This window comes from Drosophila nasuta, chromosome X, assembly GCF_023558535.2.
Source record: "Drosophila nasuta strain 15112-1781.00 chromosome X, ASM2355853v1, whole genome shotgun sequence".
In the NCBI taxonomy this organism is placed as follows: Eukaryota; Metazoa; Arthropoda; class Insecta; order Diptera; family Drosophilidae; genus Drosophila; species Drosophila nasuta.
Window position 1 is genome coordinate 2,254,410 of NC_083459.1, and position 21,243 is coordinate 2,275,652.

Below are 21,243 nucleotides of genomic sequence, written 5' to 3' on the forward strand. Positions count from 1 at the left end.
AATAAAATTAACACCGAGCAACAACGGCGCACATGTGACCCCAAGGGAGGAATGGTGAGGAGGGGGGAGGTTAAGGGAGAGGGAGAGGGAGTGGGAGAAGAGGGGAAATGGCAGAGAGCAGAGCAATTAAGTAAGCTGCCAACAAAACAGTTGACACTGCACAACGAGGGGTGAGGTAGGGAACTGCACTGAAAGTGGAGTGAGAGGTGGTGGTCGGAGGGGGTGTGGCAATTCCTATGGGGAGGGGGATGACGAAAAAAACATGCTTTATAGACGCCTCCGCAACAATGACATTGATTGCTCAGCTTTTAGTGAGCTTTGCTTGCCTGCCTGGTTGACTGACCGCAGCGAGAGCGAGAACGAGAAAGAGAGAGCCTTAGAGGTGGACGCGGGAGAGAGAGGGAAGCTGAAGTGGGGGCCAATTGGGTTAAGTGGAGTGGCGCTTTGGATGCTGCCGCAGTTGGCGTCGCAGCAAACAGCACTAATAAAATGAATGATTCATGCGCATTCCACACACACCAACACACACACACACACACACACACATGACTTGAAGCTGCTGCCGAAGTTGGAGTCGAAGCAGCAACAGCAACAGCAACAGCAACAGCAGCAGGACGAGGCGTTTATGTTAACAAATTAAAAGCAAATTGGTCGCCGTTGTGTCTGCTGTTGAGCTAGTGCCATCTCGCTCACACTCACAGGTTGCAGCGTCGATATTTTAATTGAAAACAGAAAATAAAAAACACTGAGACACACGCACACACTGAGAGAGCGCAAAGAAAGGCGCAAGCATAGAAGAAAAACGCTCACAAAACGAACGCGTTTCTCTAGCATTTCTCGCCCGCTAGCTGTGGAGTGGAGAGTTGGGGGAATTGGGATTTGAGGGGGAGAGTGAAGAGTGGAGAGTGCTCAATCGTTTGCTAATTAATTGTTAACGAATTTTCATTTTCTATTTGGCGCTGGCGAAATTGCCATTTATGGTTATTGGGCGAGGCAGAATGGATAAATGCGTTGAGAGCTGAGGCAACTGCGTTGCGTTGCGTTGCGTTGCGTCGCGTTGACGCTGCGTCGACGCTGGCAGCAGCAGCAGCAGGAGTGGAGCATAATAATTTGATGTGGCGCAAATTGAAAAATGCTGCATAACTCCGCCCTTGGAAAAGTTGTACACACACTCACACAAACACACATACACAGCAAAGAAAATTGAAAACTCTTCAAGTCGTTTTTGGCAATGGCGCCTCAGCGAAAAGTCGCTGCACAAAATTCCCAGTATTCATAAAGCTGCAGACAGCCAATGAAAGTGCCCAGACGCTAGCTGTTTGTCTCGCTCGCACTTCTGCGGCAAGTCAGGCCAGGCGACTCCATATTGAAAATGGCCACACTCGCACACACACACACACACGTGGACAGAGAGACGAGCACATTTCTTTTAAATGAATTACCCTGGGACGACGTCGACGTCGACAGCGGCGGCAGCAAGTTGATCAAAATTGAAACAGGCGACGCTGCGCATATAAAAATTAAGTGGTTGTTGCTTTTTGATGAATTTCCAGCTCGCTCGCACGCACACGTACACACACACACACACACACACAGGGCGACCGCAACAACATGGCAACAATCTGTGCGACGTCGCTGTCGTTGCTGCGCATTGGTATTGGTGCGGTGGTTCAAGCCATGAGCCGAACCGAAGCCGAACAAACTGTCTGGCTTGCTTGCCAGTCTCTCGCTCTCGCTCACTCGCTCGCTTGTTCGCTCCTTCGTTCGTTCGCTCTCTTCTTGTGCTATGCGGGGTGAGAGCGCGCTCTCGCTCTCTGGTTGGGCGCAGTCAGGTTGGACGACGTTGACGTTGACGTTGACGTCGCTGCGCTGTTGCTACGTTTTCGTCTACGTTGTTGTTGCTTTTTTGCTGCCGTTCTGTTTGGGTTTGTTTTGTTGGGACTTTTGGTTTCCTCGCTTGGCGCGTCGTCATCGGCGCTCAGTTCAAATTGAATTTTCATTGCGAGCGCTTGCGTTGTCTGCGTCTGTCTGCTGTTGCTGCCTGTCGCACACACACACACACACGTACATAAATACATATATACAGACAGACACACACACACACACACACAGTTACATAGAAAGCGTGAAAAGTGAAGTTCGCGCTCTGTGCTTTTTGTGCAGTGTACAATTTTGTGGTGTGTGCAGTGTGTGCTTTCTTTTTGCACTGTGCATTGTGCATTGTGCATTTTGCCGGCCGACGGCAAAGCAACAACTTTATATCTATCCAAATATTTTTTTTGAGCACGTTAAAACTAAAAGCGGCACTGTGTGCAAATTCGTGTGTGTCACCCCGCCCCCGAAACAAACAACGCCCCCACCACCAACACTATCAACACCACCCAACCAACCAACCTCCCACCAGTCGAGTGTTGTTCAAAAGTGCGCGAGTGTATAAAGTGATCCTCGATAAACAAACATCTACATACATATATAACTTATATAAATCGTATATGATTGAGAACTCTAAGGCGTTCCATGGCCTGAGCAGCAACAACAGCAGCACAGTGGGCCATAATGGTACTGGAGCAACAACAGCAACAACAACAACAACAAACTACCACAACACTGACAACAACAAGCACAACATCAACAACCGCAGCAACACTCACACTTGGCGAGAGCAAGAAGCTCATCAATCTCAACCACAACAACAACAACAACAACAGCATCAACAACATCAACAACTTCAGCTTCAAGCAGGAGACTCAAGAGATTCAAGAGACGGCGACGGACATTAAGCGTCAAAGGACAACTCACAGCTCCAGTTCGAGTCACAGTCAGAGTCACAGTCAGAGTCACAGTCAGAGTCACAGTCACGCTCACAATCATAATCACGCTCACAGTCACGCTCTCAATCACAATCACGCTCATCTGCATAGCCATTTGGCAGCCACGCCGCCTCAACTGCAGCAGCAACAACAACGTTTGAGTGCAGCCGCCGCCGCCGCAGCAGCAGCAGCAGCCGCGGCAGCCACAGCCACAGCGACCGCTAGCAATAGCAACAGCAACAGCAATAGCAACAGCAACTGCAGCAGCGGCAACAACATGCCGTCGGAGGGATTGCATCCGACGGCTGCACTTCAGCTGTATGCGGCAGCCGCCCAATTGGCGCCCGGCGGCGTTCGTGTCCCGCCTTGGGGACCCTTTTTGCAGTTCGGCGTGCCCGGCGTCTTTGGCCCCAATGGCCCCTTCCTCGGCAGACCGCGCTTCGAGGCGACGGCCGGCGGACATCCCACCACAGCGGCAGCGGCTGCGGCCGCCACTCAAATGGCGGCGGTCAATGCCAGCAATGCCTTCGCCAATCTCACCGGCCTCAGCGCTGCGGCGCTGCGCAATGTGAGTGCCGCCCAGACGACGGCCGTCGCTGCCGTTGCCAGCACCGTGGCAACCATACAGCATCGCCTCATGATTGGCAACCGACAGAGTTTGCCGCCGGCGGGACCACCGAGCGAGGGATCCAACGAGGATGGCGGTAAGTGTCAGCAATTGCTCTAAATTAGAAACAGATTCGAAGATTAGAAGATATAACTAACGAAGTGTGAGGCCTACGACAAAAAAGAAACGATGAAAAGGTGTTTGAGATATTCTATATTAAGCGTACTCCTAGTTGAATGGCTTTAAGTAATATTTGGATATGTATCATATACTTCACATTAGGAACAAGATTAGAAAATATAACTAACGAAGTGTGAGGCATACGACAAAAAAGAAACGATGAAAGGGTGTTCTTCTATATTAAGCGTACTCCTAGTTGAATGGCTTTAAGAAATAGTTGGATATGTATCATATACTTCACATTAGGAACAGATTTGAAGATTAGAAAATATAACTAACGAAGTGTGAGGCATACGACAAAAAAGAAACGATGAAAGGGTGTTCTTCTATAGTTGAATGGCTTCAAGTAATAGTTGGATATGTATCATATACTTAACATTAGGAACAGATTTGAAGATTAGAAAATATAACTAACGAAGTGTGAGGCATACGACAAAAAAGAAACGATGAAAGGGTGTTCTTCTATAGTTGAATGGCTTCAAGTAATAGTTGGATATGTATCATATACTTCACATTTTATAATACCCTATAAAAGTGGTGTACTTTTAATACAAGAATATTTTCATCCCAGAGATCTATAACAAGCAACTCCTATTTTAATGTCACAAAAAAAAAAATTTAGATGCAGATCTGTGAGACATACTTAAAAAGAGTTATTGCAAGAATATTTTCACATCAAAATATAGTAAGATATATATATATATAAGTATATTGTATATATCGATAAATATGTTCGTAAAAATTATAGGAAATTTCCATTAAGCATATTTCTATTTGGATAAATATAATCGAAATACAATTTTTTTCCAAAATCGGGATTTTGGTCCTAATACTAAGAATTTTTGTCTAAAAATTGCGTCAAGAACATGAAAAATTTGAGACTAGGACCTCATCTCTTAACATAGATTGCTATGAACGAAAGCTAGGTAAAACCTTGATAGAAATTTCTATGGATTACAGAAATTTGTAACTTAAATCTACTATTTTTGGTCCTATTTTGAGAATATGTCATTTTTTGATAATGTTCTTAGTTTTAAGAATTAGTTCTTCTTATTTTAAGAATTCAGAACACAATTGTTAAGGGATTCAGAAGTTGGTTTTACATTTCAGTGTAAATTCTATACTCATTAGTATAACTTATATTTGAAGGAAGGCATTTTTTTAGACAGTATAGTAGAAGATCTAAATTTGTAACATTAAATATATTTTATTTTTGGAAGAATAATATCTCCAAAAATCTAGTATAGTAAATATAATATAAGATATCTTTATTATAAAGAACATCCCAGAAAAAAATATAGTTCGATTTTAGAGCATAAAATTTTTTACTTGTCTTAATTCACTAAAAAAATAGTTGGAGAAAAAAAATAGGAAAAGATAAGAAATCTTTTTTAAGCATACTTGTAATTGTATATTAGATATTTGCTATATAAAAAGTATTGTTGGAGTTGGCTTTAAAAAATGAATTCAAAATAATGTAATATTCTTACTAAGAAAGCTTATTTTTGCTTTAACTGGTAGGGAAAAATATCGCAGTACATTGATTATAGAGATAAAAATCAAGTATATTTATACTTTCTTAAATATTTCGTCACATTGTTATTCAGACACTGAGTAACAATAGTTATAAAGCTAAAACTATATAAACTATGTATTATCCAAGCTAAAGAGTAGCTTTTATTAGGCTTTCTTAATGCAATGCTAACTGCAATAATTTAAATTTGTGATACTAAGTTCATAAAAAAAGTTATAATTAATAATCTTCTTAATAACTTAAGGAATATTTTGAAATGAAAGGATGGCAAGAAAATACAGGAAGAAGCAGTTTAAGATATAATCAATTGCCTTTAAGTTTCTGTTTATATGACTTATAAAAATCGACCTCTGAATTAAAAACAATTGCAACAAAGTAAATGAATGAGAACCCGTTAAGTTTTGCGTTCAAATCGAAAATGCTTTCAGCTATTTATGCGCTAGCCTATTGTCACACATCAAGGAAATAAATTTATTAAAGGCTTCATCAAATACAAATTGCTTAATAATTTATCTATTCAGCTATATTAAACAATTTCGAGAGCTCCATGAAATTGTATCGTTCACAGATTAAAATGTTAAGAAAGAAAAAAAAAGGTTCCCAACCATGTAGATTTGAAATGAATGCTAAACTCTTAGTTAACACCTTCATTCACTTAGCTACCATTGAAATGAATATCTCGATATATATTCATATATTCATTAATGTCAAACTTGTGAATCTGCTATTCGCATCGCTTTGAAATTTGAGCCATTTTAAAGATTGGAAAGACCCAGAAATCAATTTGTTTGGCCATCGGCAGTATTAATTTTTGGGCTGTGCAAATTGGAATTGAATGATCATCATCGTTCACATGCCTAATGAGCTATCATTCAATGCATTCGACTGCATAGAGGTCAGTCTTAAAAGCGCCAGCCAGCTAGAGAACTAGAAGCTTATAATCAGAGACAAAAGAGAGACAGAGAGAGAGAGAGTATATAGAGTGAATATGTTAATTCATTCAATTAGCCGTGTGCTAAATGCTTTCGGATTGTCAGTCAGTTTTGCCAGTCGCATTTGACTTTTGCTACCTACAAAGCATATTTATTGATTTAGCTAATCAGCGATCGTTTATTATGTAAAGTTCGATTGATTTTTGCATACAAAGTAGCTGCTTCCCCTCTCGCTCCCTTTTTCGGGGCATCATTCCGGGAACCTAAACCGTTGCCTGCTGTGAGATGTGGCTGTGAGCTCAACGAAGGTCGCATCATAATCGAACTTCGCTCGCTATTCACTTGATAAGCATGTGAATGCGTAAATATGTGAATATGAATCTCAGGCTCAAGCCTCAAGCCTCTAGCTGACAGTAGTCGTCATAACTAATAAATTCATGATCATCATTAGGCCACGTCTCATTTCCATTGAAAAGAATCTCGAATATTTCTATTGTTATACATTCGTTGCTCGTTCGTGTTTAATCTTAACTCGAATTTGTGTGGATTAAGCCAACGCTTTGAAACAGCTTTGCATTATATTGTACACCATATAATAAATATGTTGGTGTTATTGTTGCAATTATTGTTTAACACTTACTTATATGGCGTGTGCGATTTCCACACATTTTATAGCCATAAAACGTTCCTCATTATATCGATACAACATACATACATATATGATATCATAAAAGTGTATATTTGATTTGTTGGTGTCACAAACTTTTCAAAAATTACAGCTACGCCTTGGCACATGTATTTTCGATAAGTTCTATTAATTTCACTTATCGATCACAATTCAATTTGTTAATTTACTAACTGACAAATTATCCGCATGTTGCGATTAACATATTTCTCTTTAATGAGATTTACTTTAGTATTCATGTGATTTATTTTAGTATCCATACTTCAGATGTTTGATTTTCTTGTAGTAAATAACTTCTACTAAATTGCACATAGAAAGACCTAACGTTTTACTGTTGATATCGATAGTAACACACGAAAATATTGAAAACTAAGTACAGATGAGAAGCTTAACTGCACATAATACATTTATAAATACATTTATTATGCCTTTGAGTTCTGTATACAAATTTCTCAATTCAAATACTTTATTGCCTTTGAGGCATGTTTACAAATTCGCCAAATCAAATATCTAATACTATCGATAATTGCTACTTTCTCTCTCCATCTCTCGATTGTTTACTAGAAATAGTATTATTGCCTTTTGTCGATAAATGCAGGGACATTAGTTGGCGTTTTCTATGGAAATTTGATAAAGTAGACGTCATATTAATCGATAACTATTATTATCGATAATTGCCGCTCTGTTTGCCCAGCTCCAATTGGATCAGTTTCAGCCATTGCTGGCTCTCTGGCTGGCACTTTCTTGGCCCATGGCATTTGTTGGCCTGCAATCATTGGGCCCCCGTAAATTGATGAGCTCATTCGGGACAATTGTGTTAGCTGCGCTTTTTGATTGCGGCTAAAGCGGGCCAATAATGCTTGGCCAAGACTCGTTCCCATTCCCGCTCACGCTCACGTTCCTGCAACAGCGACGGCGACGACGACTCATTGGCCAATTAGCATTAACAAATGATGGCTAGTTGGTGTAATTATGGCCATAATGCATATATCCAATGCGCTGATACCCGAGTCGAGTGTGCAACACTCTCACACACACACACACACAGCACTGGGGGCGTTGGTGCGGGGCGTGGCTAAAAAGGCGCGCGGCAGAAGCAACCGCAACCGCAGTCGCAGTCGCAGCCAAAGACAACGCTGAAAGTTGAAGTTGCAACGAGGGAAACGTTTAATTAATTGCCAGCTCCATAGGGAGAGAGTTGTGAGAGAGGGAGACGGTGAGTGTGGAGAGGGAGGGGGGGGGGGCGCCCACTTCCTGCGTCGCCATTTTAAAAAGTAATTATTAATTTGATTTGATTCAATTTGATTAGCCAACGCGCGATGGCAGATAGTCGCCGCTCTGTTGCAAGTTGCAAGTTGCAGTTGCTGCAAGTCCCCAAATGTAGGCGCCCACTTCTGGTGTGGGCGTGGCTGCCGCTGGTGGGTGTTTTGGGCTCGTCATAGCTGTACATAGAGAAGTGAGGGAGGAGGGGAGAAAGCATAAGTTGCCAGTGCTCGCTTGTGTCGTTGCCAATGCTCATTAATCATTTTGCGGCGCGTCACAGAGACTGAAAAAAAAAAGAAACGAAAAAACGAAAAAGAGTCTTGTAAGCAGCGTCGAAGCGGGGTGTGCGGGGGTGTAGAACTCGCAAAGGCGAGGATGGGAGGAGGGGAAGTGGGAAGGGCTAACGGGGGCATCGCCATCAGTCACATGGCCATGCTCCGTTTTCTTTTAGCTTTTTTGCTCATTTCACGCCGGAAATGAAGAAACTGTCATAAAACGATCGAAATCATTTATCATGCGATTTTTACTTGCCGCCCGCCATTTTGTTTCTCTTCGCTCGTGTGTGTGTGTGCGAGAGTGTGTGTGAGTGTTGTTCTATTTGTTTCTCGTAATGAATTTGAAATGAGGTAAAGGAACACAACACAGAACAGCACTTCCGCCTTGTAAAGAGCAGGTCCATCTGACAACTGACATACGATACGTGTTCGTGCAGGTCGTGACACGTCCCGACACACGAACACGAACACCAACCAGAATCAGAACCAGAACCCGGATCCGATATGAGATGATGATGAATCGTTTTTTGGCCAAATAGATTTGATTTCAATTCTTTAAGCATTTCCGTCTCATAATGAGCTTTTTGTGTCAAGCAAAAGGGTTGCCACGACCCCTAAAAATTGCAATCACAACACACACATCATCATAGAATCGCTTTAATTTTCAGCTTAGGTTGATGGACATGAAAAGGAATAAAGCATGAAAGGGAACAAGCAGGAAAAGAGCAGATTTCTAATTATGGCGCAATAGTCATAGAAAATTCACTTTAAAATGTATGATTCTAATCTTAAAATTACATAATTGACAAGAACGCAAAACTATTTCTAGAAAATAGCAAAAATATAGTATACATACTATATTGTACCTCTGATTCAAATTGATTTCACTAATTGAATTAACAAAGTGATTAACACAAAGTGATAACCAAATGTAAATATATACATATATATTGAATAACGCTAATAAAACGTGAATTTACATAATGCAAAAATTAACAAGACAAATGATATATATTGATTTAAAAATAAACAACATATAAATTTGTAATTGGACAAAAACTAAGAAAATATTTCAATGCCAAAACTAATAGTTTGAAATTAATATGTAATTCAAGTTTACGAAAATAGCTTTAAACTCGAACATGTTTGAATACTTAATTTTAACAAAAATTATTCTTATTTAAAATGTTGTTTATTAAATTACAAACTACATATAATATATGATTATTGAGGAATTTATAAGAATTTTGATTATAGGAATTTAAAGAATAGAGTTCATATTAAAAGTGAGAAAAAACATAATATAATTAATTCAAGTTTACAAAAAGTAAACTTGATATTCAAAAATAATTAAACATTAAAACTGAACAAAAATTCTTCTTATTAATTTTTTTAAGCTGCAAAAAACTTTAAAAAAAATTTAAGGCGTAATAAAATAGAGTTGTTAAAGCCTAGAATCTAGCTATTTAAATCAATCAAGTGAATGCCAATTGAATATAACAGCCAAAATCGAGTGTAAAGTGAATATATGGACACAGTAAAGTGAATAAACACCATGCATGGGCTATGAACTAGCAACTCCAACATGAAATGATTTAATCTGGACGTGCGTTATTCAACTGATTTAAGTGAATGCATGTGAATACCCGAATCAATTGGCGTGCTTTGATTAACATGATTCAAGTTTCGTTCTACACATTTCACAATTGCCTGCAATTAAGTTTTTGGCCCCATAAAAAAGGCAATTTGTGAACCCCCGGACCAATTCCTGAGCCACCCCCACAACTGGCAAAACACACCTACGAAAAAACACAACAAGCACAAGAAGAAAAAAAAATATAGTAATAAAAGGAGGCAAGAACATGCATTTCAGTTGAACCTGGACGGGTCAAAGAGAGTTCTCGCTTGTTTTCGCCATTTCTTTGACTCGATTTTTATGACTTAAGTGTGGCGAGAGAAAGAAAGTAAGAGAGAGAGAGGGAGAGAGAGAGGGAGAGAGAGAGGGAGAGAGAGAGAGAGAGAGGGTGCGGTTGGGGGCGTTTGGTAAAGGGAGAATAACCATAACTGTTATATTGCTTAGCTGACGCGCGCTCTAAACGAAACATAACATGCCACGGAATGTGATTGTGGCATGCACACAACTCGTTTTTCTTTGATTTGCCTTTGCCTTTGGCTTGCATTTGAGGTTAGGGCAACGTTTTGCACTGTTGCCAAATTGCAGATGGGGGCTGCCACCTAGCGTTTGCTGCACATTGCTTGCTGCACATGGCACATGGCACTTGGCACACGGTGGGCGCAATAATCATAATAAATTTCAATTATCGTTTGCATTTTGTGCCACAGCACAAATCACAAATCCCAAAGACCGCCTTGCAGCGACTGTGCGAGTGCGACAGAGAAAGAGAGAGAGAGCAAGAGTGGGAGTGAAAAGGAAGGCAAGTGAATAGCATGAATTATGTGGCTTTGGCACTCATACTCGCACATTCAATGTGGACTGTTATTATTAAGTCATTTGAATGCACTTTGTGTGCATGCAAGAACGCCCTATGAAACGCACTCACACACACACACACACACACACACACACACACACATTCAAGCATACGCACTGAAATGTGGCAACAATGCGCTGCCCTTTTGGCTTCGGTCTCTGGCCAAAGCGTTTTGTTTGTCGCTTTGCTCTTAATGTCTCTATTATTCTTGTGTATTTGACGTTGTTATTGAGTTATTAAAACACTCACACACTCTCACACTCATTCACTGACCGTTGAGGCGACGTCGCGTCGTTTAAAACAAACGAGTTTTTTGTCGCTTTTCGCAGCAGCGGCAGCGGGAAGAAACGTAACATACACAGCGCCTGCCGCATAATTAGATACACTTAACAGCAAACAGCACTAACCATTCATTAGGGGCGTGCTCCAGTTCAGCTGAGGAGGGATGAGAGGAGGCGGGACTTTTGGGCCAGGTTTAACTTCAGGTGCCGCATAGAAAAGGATACTCGTGTTTACAAAGTGGTAATATGCGGCATGCACATGAGGTGTATTCATCGTTGCATGAATAATATGTATGAGAGAGCGTATTCACATTTGCGCAACGACGGCAGACTCAAAAGTGAATATCATAATGAATGTATTTACGGGTATTTATAATACAGTTAGAGTTCGCATATATGCAAATGCGTGGCCAAGGTATTCATCAAGTGAATGCACTCATTCGTATGAATAGTGCGTGCATTTAACAGCTGCTAATCAATATTTATTACCTTACCTTACCTCCGCCTCTCACTCTCTGTCTTGAGATGATTTATCTCAAAGATACTCTATTTGCATGGCCAGCACTGTGTCGGAGCTGGAGTTTGAGTTGGAGTCGAGCGCAAAAACACCTTTTTGGCCTTTTGTCGGCATTTCTCGGCGATTCTCCTCTTTGGCCCGATCGCAGTTAATTTGATAAATTGCAAAGCTTTTGCATGCGTTTCGGAGCAACTGCCACGCCCCCTCCCAGCCAGCCTGCCAGCCAGCCAGCCTGCCTGCCCAACAACCAACAACCAACAACCAACAACACAACACACAAAATAGTCGAAACGTAATTAAATTGTTTTGGTTTTTATTGTTGGCCGTCGGCAAAACTGCAGGCCAGGATATGGCCATTGGATTTGGCTTAAACCAAGCGAGCAGTGTGTGTAGAGAAGTTGGGTGATAGGGAAGGGGCAGAGGGGTAACTGGTCAGGGGGTTGGCATCGAACATTAGCCACGTCTGTTGGGGGGCGTTGTAATTGAAATATATGATTATGAATATTTATGCATTTCACGAATGTATTTTACACGAGTGTTTTCAAACACTAGCTGAGTTCTGAGTGTGTGCATTGTTTTGCCTAATTTTAATTACACTCCAACACTTAATTATGAAGGCTCTTTTGGTGTGCTAACAAAGCGTTTGTCATTAGGCATAATAATATGTATAATCCCAGTTCGTATATGGAGTCCCTTGGGAGATTGTTAGTTGGTAGTTAGTTAGCTCCCTTTGCTTAACCCTCATTTGTTTTAATTAATAAAAACTATTTTTTGATTCCATTCGCAGGGTTTCCCGGCGATGGTGACGACGACAGCAGCGCGGCGAAGCGACGTCGCTCGCGCACCAACTTCAACTCATGGCAGCTGGAGGAGCTGGAGCGCGCCTTCTCCGCCAGCCATTATCCGGATATCTTCATGCGCGAGGCGCTTGCCATGCGTCTCGATCTCAAGGAATCGCGAGTTGCGGTGAGTTTAGTTGCAATCATTTGGCACTTTCCTTGTCGCCCCTCTTTTGGCACCTTTGCTGAGATTATACGCTTTGTTCCAGATAGGTATGGTTCCAGAATCGACGTGCCAAGGTGCGGAAGCGTGAGCACACCAAAAAGGGTCCCGGTCGGCCAGCTCACAATGCCCAGCCGCAGACGTGCAGCGGCGAACCGATTCCTCCCAACGAGCTCAAAGCCAAGGAACGGTAAGTTGACAGCTTCACATTTGTCAATTGATACAAATAAGTTGGCAGCACTTGCGATATATTTTGTTATGTGGGCCAAATAGATAAATAATAAGTAATCAGCCAATAGAATTTCTAAAAAGATATTTTTAGTGAGCATCATATTAAAATGAGAGTGAAAACTATTTATGTTTAACAGTGTTGAATTTCGACAAAGTTAATTTATGTTGGTATTCAAATTGGAGAGAAGAATTTGTATCTAACAAATTGACAGCCCGGTTTTATACAAACTTAATTCATGTTAGTATATAAATGGAAATAAAGAAAATTAGCAAGTTGGCAGCTCTTTTTTATTTATTGAGAGTGTATCAAAATGGGAGTAAATAATTAATAATCAGCAAGCTCCGTTTCAAATTCTTCCTCTAAAAAACTATGTCATAAAATAAAATAGGCTCCTATATATTTGTCTAATTTTACTTTTAATTTATCTTAATATTTTATACAATATATATTAGTATTGTATTAAATTTAATGCAATAAAGTGGTGCTATTTTTTTAATTGTCAGTTGGAAATATTTGTATAGTCTTACAGTTACATATACACCGCTGTAAAACATATTTAACAATACAATATTAAATGATTGTGTAATTTTCCGGAATTACTTAAAAAATAAAAACAAATATTTATGTATTGACAATACAATATTAAGTGATTGAGAAATAAATTCGGAAAATTAAAAAAATTCAAGCGAAATAAAATTCAATAAATTCCATTTGAATTTTTCAACAAATTGGCAGCATTGAATCAGTTCCGAAATTTGATAATGGGAAAGGGAGTGAAAATTAATTATTTAAAAAAAAGTAAAAAAAATCACCTTTTTATGTATTTGAAATAATGATAATAAATGATTAAGGAATAATTTGGTAAATATATAAACAAAATAAAAAGCAATAAATTCCACTTCCATTTTGAATAAGTTGGCAGCATTGAAATAGTAAAACTAGTTCAAAACAAGGTATAGGAAAGAGAGACTTCCCCTTTAATTGGCACATTATTAAACATGTGCTTGGCATATTTCATTTGCTCTTGGCTCCTTTGCAGGGCGCGACGACGCAAGAAGCTGGCCAAGGCGATCGATCGGCAGGCGCGCAAGCTGCAGGCCAAGGGCATCACCGTTGACCTGGAGGCCCTCAAGGCCGAGTACATATCACAGCACAAGGCGAACGGCACGTTCTCCGACTCCGACCTGGAGGACGATGGCATACAGATCGATGTTGTCGGCGGCACCGACAGCGACGACGAGCTCGACAGCGATGCCGTGAGTCCCGCTCGCCTCGGCGCCGGTGGCGGCGGCGGAGGTGGTCATCATGGCCTCCAGCACTGCGGCGGACTCGATGGCGATGGCGACAGCTCTAGAGCCGGCAGCTACATTGGCGGCGGCGGCAGTCTGGGCAGCCCCAGCTCGGCGGCGCCACCCTCGACGCTCCACACCAGCGCCAGCAATGGGGCTGGCGGAGTGGGTGGGGGCAACGGCGGTTCCGGGGGTTATATGCACGGTGGCGAGCCAAGCGATGGCGGTGAAGCGGATGATGTGCGAGAGGCGGCGGCGGCGGCGGTTGGAATGCGCGGCGAGTCGGGATCACCCAAGGCGCTGCTCTTTCCGGCCAAGGCGTTCCATCAACTCAACCTGCAGAACACACAGCATCACAGCGCGGTGGCAGCGACGGCAACGGCTGCCGCTGTGGCAGCTGCTGCGAACCTTGTGCATCAGACCTCGCCGATCAGCATGCGACGCAGCAATCCGTTCAGCATCGAGTCGCTGCTGTTCAACAATACGTGAGGCATCCCCCATCACCAGTTGATCAGCTCAGCTTAATTCCTTAGATCCGGATCCGGATCCGGATCCGGATTGCGCGGTTTGTCTCTTATTTCCTTGTCATTTGAATTATGAGTTCCTAAATGTTTTTTGCTCATTTCGTGTTTATTTTATTCGGGTTCCTTTTTCTTAAACTGTACTTATCTCAAAATATAATCAATCTATTGTAAGCATTTGTTGTCCCTTTTCCCATTTTTGTATTTTCTTTATCCTTATCGGCTCCGAGCTTAATTATAGCTAAGTGATTTTATTTATTCCAGTGTATTTTTTTTTTTTTTTGTAATTTTTATTGTTCCAAGAGAGACTAAAATTAGCCCGTAGTTTTGCATTTTTTTTCTATTTTTAAGCACCTATTATATAGATTTTTTTTTTGGTTTTTTTTTAGAAGTATAATTTTTAAACGCAAAGCAATGCTTATAAGAAATGGTAAAACTTACGATAAATATAATAATAAATATAAAAAATACGATATAAGTTTTTTTTGTGCCGTATGACTGAGTGTGCGAGTGTGTGTGTGTGTGTGTTTGTGAGTGAGTGTAAAAATGTAATTTAAACTAGCAAAAAAAGAGCAAAAAAGTAAAAACAGCAGAAGCAGAAACAGAAACAGAAACAGCAGAATAACAAAAATTACAAACTTAAGCGATTTTTTTTTTGGTCTTGTGAATGAAATTGTCGGCGACGGAGACGATAAAGAAGAAACATATAACATATAACGCAAAAATATGCGACACACGGAAAAAATATTACAAATAGAATGCAAAGAACATATATTGTATTTAAAAAACCAAAACAAATTATGGAAAAAAAAACAAAAACAAAAACAAAAACAAAAATGAAGCAAAATATTGTCCAACAAAAATAAAAACGAAATGTAAACAGCAAAAAAATACTCTCAAGATGTTTGTTTTTATTTAGGTTCAAATAGAATGGCCAACAACATTTTTTGTGGCGTTCAATAGACAACAATTTAAATGGCATCAAAAAATAATATCACGCATAAATGAGTCTCTTTTGAGCTGCTCTTTAGGGCCTCGAGAATGGGTTGAGAACTCTCGTTCAAATGCCGTGTTAATGGGTTGACTTTATTTTGAGATTTTTATGCGTGCTATTCAAAAAATCGTGTGCGAATGCGATTCCGCATAGATCATAAAAATATGAATAAACAAATCAATTGCCAGCTGTAAAAACGGAAATCAAAAGTGTTTGGCATCAATTTGACGAACACATCAAGCGGACGAAATCAAAATAGAAATCTTCAAAATATCTCCAACATAATTGCTCTTCATTTTTAAAGCTTGTTTTTAGCGGAATACCCTAAAAAAATACACTTAATAATTTTATGCACTTCTTTTAACCAGTTTACACCATAAACAAAATAATTTATCTGCATTTGATGATATTTTAATGATTGTCTGTTCAGGCCATTTATATAATTTGATAGTATTTATTTCAGCGACATTCCGATTTGTTCGATCCATTTATTTATTTATTTTACATCCAGAGTTGTGGTTACAAAAATATGGTAAGTTTAAATTCATTTAAAATTTAATAAATTTACTTTATTGACCTTTCGACTTACTTTTTTGTACTAACTTATTTAATTGTAAATTGGAATATTTACATATTGGAATATTGGAAAATTATTATCTTAGCGAAAAAGACTACAATGAAAATTACGATATGTATGATATGATATATTATTTTATGATTTGTTTTCTATTTTTAATTTATTTTTTATAGAATATTTTTATATCCGCTTCCGATAGGGAAGCGTATTATGAATTTGTGCCGGCTGGAATTGTATGTACCAGGCATAAGGAGGCACCTCCGACCCTATAAAGTATATATATTCTTGATCAGCGTCAACAACGATCTCGCCATGTGCGTCTGTCTGTCTGTCCGTATGAGCACCTAGATCTCAGAGATTATACAAGATAAAGCTATAATTTTTTATTTTTGCATGCGGATCAAGTTAGTTTCAAATTTTTGAAACGCCCGTTTCCGCCCCTCAAATTAACAAAAAATATGTAGCGAAATGTGGCCTTTGGTATATTTCTTATAGTACTTTTACCGTACATTAATTTGATATATTTTAAGAATAATACCGCACTATTTTGCTTTTATTTAAAAAGGATAGCGGGTATCTCACAGTCGACCACATTCGACTATAAATTTCTTACTTGTTTTTATACTGCTACTCGATTTACTTCTCTTTACAAAATGTATTAATCAAGTAGTCAAGCTGAAAGCCAAGTCAAAGTTACATTTGTATTATATTTTAGTGTCATCGCTAAACTCATAAGCACACATTCAAAAATTCACATTCAGATTTCATTATGGACAACTTCGGAATACCCACCGAGATCAACGTTAGTGTTATGAACGCGATCGTTGAACTACAGAACACAGCACCTGATGGTTTGGTGTACGAAAAGAAGATCTGCGATCATGTGGTGTACGACAGAAGTGATAAAGATTTGCTTGTTAGGCAGTCTCTATATAATTTAACTTTTTTGGAAGTATTGGTGCGATGTGGATCGTCGTTTGCCTTTCGACAAAATCTACGATTTCCATCGGGAGCGAGTGCAATACCATGGATCGTGCCTCGAAATCAAAATGTGGTAAGTGTAAAAGATTCGTTCATACATCCATACATTAACATCTATTAAAAATTTAGAATCTTAAACGTGCCGCTGAAATGAAACGATATTCAGCAGCTAAAAAGAAAAAATATGCCGCAAAAATAGATTCGTATTTTACCAAATATTTTGAAATCTACAAAAACATGAAAGCCAACGAAATTTCTGAAAACCCTGAAATAAATACAGGACCCGAGGATACAACCAATATGTTGCCACCTAATGCTCTTCTTGAGGAGCAAGTTTTGAGAAATGTGAAATCAAAGGTTAAATACACAAATCACAAAAAGAAACGAAATTTTGAAGATGAAAAGAAAATAAAAAGAATAGATTCGCGTTTTGCCTACTATTTTAAAAAATATAAGAACATCAAAACTATAAATAATCCAGAGAATTCCGAAGAAAATGTGGAATCAAATCGTAAAATTACAATGGCCAAAGAGATAGGAAATTTTAAAGCCATGAAAAAAAGTCATTCCTGTCCAAAACTAAATTTTTTGTTTGCTTTGAAAAATATAGGAGATAATCCAAACGTGTATGTATCAAAACGTGGATCGATGTTAGGATCAATTGGACTGAAAAAAGCAAACAATATTATGTCAATAAATGCCCCTAAGGATCAAGAGTACTTCAGTCGTTGGCAATTTACAGATCCATTAGTTATTTAATACATTTTCGACTGTTTTTATTTGCTTGAATGCATTTTAATAAATTCTAATTTAAGTGAACTCTTCTTTATTATAATTGAGCTTCGATTAATTCGATATATTACTATTGATTATTGTAGCATTAGATTTGTATTTTTATACCCGCCACCCATAGGGTAGAAGGGTATTATAACATTGTGCTCGCAGGAAATGTATGTACCAGGCATAAGGAGGCATCTCCGACCCTTTAAAGCAATTATATTCTTGATCGGCGTTATCAGCCGAGACGATCACGTCATGTCCGTCTGTCCGTAAGAACAATTAGGAGAGACTATAATTGTTAAAATTGTAATGTTTGCACGAAAATCAAGTTTATTTCGAATATTTGGACGCCTACTTCCGCTCCCGAAATACTACAAAGATCGAATATAGTAACATACTTACTTTACTATATTAGCGACTCGAGCTTCAAGATTATGATTCCTTTATAACTTTATTGTGATTGGATAAAAATGGTAGAAGTTATTTAAGAAATCACTCTGTATGGCAAATTACGTCTACTGCAATCAGGTCTTAGCTGTTTTGATTGGAAATCTGGTATATCTTGACCTCTATGGTATATTTCGAACGTAGTACTTCATCAAGATTCGAAATATTGCCTTCAATATATTTGAAGTAGTTTTTTTAAATATTATTTTAAGGATTTAGTTTTAAGTCGCTTGCAAATTATCAATATTTATATCAGTCTAAACTGGAAACATGTTCTACATTTTTTAAAACTATTGAATTTGCAGCAAATTCTGCAACTTTTTTATACGGGTTAATTGTAATTGTGCGCAAATTAAGTTTGTTGAAGATGTAAATCCAAGAAATAAACGAATTCTGAAGCTAGAGTCACGATTTTTGGGATGTATATTTTTGGTATATTTGAAATGTAAAAGTATATCGATATACCAAATATAGCCTTAGGTAATATTAATGATTTTTTCAGTAAATTAATTTGGTATAATTAATATTCACTTGTTATATCGAGAAGCTAATTAGAATCTATGTATTATCAACTTTTACTAATTATATATTTACAACATTTATATTGAAGACTAAAACTATTGCCATATTATAAAAAAACAGGAATTGAACATATTAACTATTTATAATTGATATATATTTTGAAATGATTTTGGATGGCAGATTCTGTGGTGTCTTGTCAGATAATCTTTAAAGTAAAGAATCCAGAGAATCTGGATTAACAGATATTTGAACATATTTATGAAATTTACAAAAACTCATTGGAGAACAACACGAGAACTTCTCTTCATTGTCTCGATAATAATCCTTTCCGCTTTCCAACATATATTATTTTTTTTATCTTTCCTATTTTTCTAATCTAATTATATATATATATAATATATATATATATATATATATATTTCGCCAAAAAGAAGAAATTTGAAAGTAGTTAGGAGATCAATGCCAGCAAGAATTGTGAGCTTGGAAAAGGCGCGCGTGCTGTCTGAATCGTAAATCGCAGCTGATCGGCAGGCTGAGCGGAGCCGCTTTGCGGCTTTGGCTAAAGGTGCCACTCAATGAATGTGGCATGCAACAAACACAACAGCTACAGTGACAGCGACAGCGACAACGTCACACAAAAGAGTGGCAATTGAATTTGCATACAGTTTTGGGCCCAAGTTGCGGTATGGCACAATTAACCGTTTAAACTTTAAGCCCGGTTAGTTTAACTGGTTGTCGTTGGTGTTGTTGTTGCTGTTGCCTTTGCTGCTACACAGCGTGACGTCGACGTCGACGCTGACGTTGACGTTGACTGCGGCAAGCGCTTTCATGGGAATTTGTGGAGTTCATTTCATGGCAATTTTATTGCTTATTAATTTTTCAGTGTTCGCGCTTTGCTTGTTGCTGTCGCTGCTATTGTTGTTGTTGTTGTTTTTGTTGTTGTTCGTGCTCTCATTGTTGTTGTTGTTGTTGTTGTTGTTGTTGCTGTTGGTGTTGTTATTGTTTGTGCCGCTGCTGCATGCTGTTAATGATTCCGCGTGTTTGCTGCCCCCCTTTTGTGGCTGTGTCGATGCTGCCCTGTTGATATGATTATTACGTTTATGTATTTTAATAATTGTGCATGATTTGAAAGATTTTCTCTGCGAGACCTAGAGAGAGAGAGAGAGAGAGAGGGAACGAGTGTGCGTGTATTTGTAGGTTTCTCGAGCAGCTTTCAGCTGCCTTCAGTTTCAGCTGCCCCTTTTTTTTTGTTCTGGCTCGCATTTGCCTCTCGCTCTCGCTCCACTTCTTCTCCATTCCACTCCCTCTCTCTTCTCCTCACTTAAAGTTGTTGTGCTCTTCATTCACCCATTCGCTTCGTGGTCGTGTGCCCCCGTCGCGCGTCCATAACTTTTGTGGCTCAATTACTTTTCGATGCAAATCAAATTGGTCGCTTTTAACTATTCTTCACACGTTTTTCATTAAATTATTATTATTATTTTCCTTCTTCTTTTTTCTCTTGCCTTTTCGATTGCCTCTTTAAGTCTCTTGACCATACAGCAACAACAGCAACAGCAGCAACAACAAAGAACAGACTCTGCTTTGGCTCATAATTTTACGGATTCACCTTTTCAGCTTCGTCTTCGTCTTCGTCTCGTGTATTTGTATCTGTATCTCGAACTCTTCGTCTATCTGCATCTGTCAGTATTTGTATGTGTGAGTGTGTGTGTGCCTGAGTTTGGGCATTGTAAATGACTTTTTATAGAGCTCAAAATATATTTTTGTTTGCCTTATTGTTCATGAATTATTGTTTATTGGCTGTGCCCTACAATCGGCAAACACGACACTCAAATCTGTTTCATAGCAAAAAAAAAAACAATTTGTTCTGAATAGAAGATTTTACCAACACTAAACATTGTTGACTTATTTTTGAATCACACAGAACAACAAAACTTCTATAATTGCTATAGAAGTAGTAGTAACATATGTAGTATATCAAAGAAGTAAGATTAAATTAAAATAATGTTTATCTATATTTATATTTTTTTTTTCAACTTTAAATTTGATGTATTAATCTTATAATTGTAATTATAAATCTAAAAATAAAATGAGCGTGCACACAAATCTTTAAATTTAATTTCGTTAATTTTACGAAAAATTTTACAAAGCAATCCAAAATCCTACATTTAATATGAATACCATTTAAAAATTAAGATTTACATTAATTATAAAATATTCAAATTAATTCTGTAGATTCTTTATTTAAACATTGAAATGTATTATATTAATTGTTATTAATGCGTTATTATAAAGCTAAAAAACAATTACAGAATTAAGATAGAA

The 21,243-nt window shown here is 38.6% G+C and overlaps 2 protein-coding genes across 3 annotated transcripts; both read left to right on the plus strand.

Moving 5' to 3' along the window:
- The first annotated feature begins 2,030 nt into the window (after positions 1-2,030).
- On the plus strand, positions 2,031-15,498 carry LOC132796763 (homeobox protein unc-4). 2 transcript variants are annotated; one of them, XM_060808033.1, is made up of 4 exons: positions 2,035-3,514; positions 12,364-12,542; positions 12,629-12,768; positions 13,850-15,498. In XM_060808033.1, the coding sequence occupies exons 1-4, from the start codon at positions 2,557-2,559 to the stop codon at positions 14,586-14,588; spliced, it is 2,016 nt and encodes a 671-aa protein (XP_060664016.1). In that variant the 5' UTR covers positions 2,035-2,556; the 3' UTR covers positions 14,589-15,498. The 2 variants fall into 2 exon arrangements, with proteins under 2 accessions (XP_060664017.1, XP_060664016.1); XM_060808034.1 differs by lacking the exon at positions 13,850-15,498 and having other exon boundaries at positions 2,031-3,514; positions 12,625-12,762.
- Positions 15,499-16,883: 1,385 nt separating this feature from the next.
- On the plus strand, positions 16,884-17,991 carry LOC132796012 (uncharacterized). Its single transcript, XM_060807023.1, has 2 exons — positions 16,884-17,245; positions 17,302-17,991. The coding sequence occupies exons 1-2, from the start codon at positions 16,961-16,963 to the stop codon at positions 17,929-17,931; spliced, it is 915 nt and encodes a 304-aa protein (XP_060663006.1). The 5' UTR covers positions 16,884-16,960; the 3' UTR covers positions 17,932-17,991.
- The last annotated feature ends 3,252 nt before the right edge of the window (positions 17,992-21,243 follow it).

Coding starts and splice junctions, on each gene's coding strand:
- LOC132796763 (XM_060808033.1), top strand. CDS start 2,557: ATGGTACTGGAGCAACAACAGCAACAACAACAACAACAAACTACCACA. Junction 3,515..12,363: donor GGGATCCAACGAGGATGGCG/GTAAGTGTCAGC, acceptor TTCCATTCGCAG/GGTTTCCCGGCGATGGTGAC. Junction 12,769..13,849: donor GAGCTCAAAGCCAAGGAACG/GTAAGTTGACAG, acceptor GCTCCTTTGCAG/GGCGCGACGACGCAAGAAGC.
- LOC132796012 (XM_060807023.1), top strand. CDS start 16,961: ATGGACAACTTCGGAATACCCACCGAGATCAACGTTAGTGTTATGAAC. Junction 17,246..17,301: donor TGCCTCGAAATCAAAATGTG/GTAAGTGTAAAA, acceptor TTAAAAATTTAG/AATCTTAAACGTGCCGCTGA.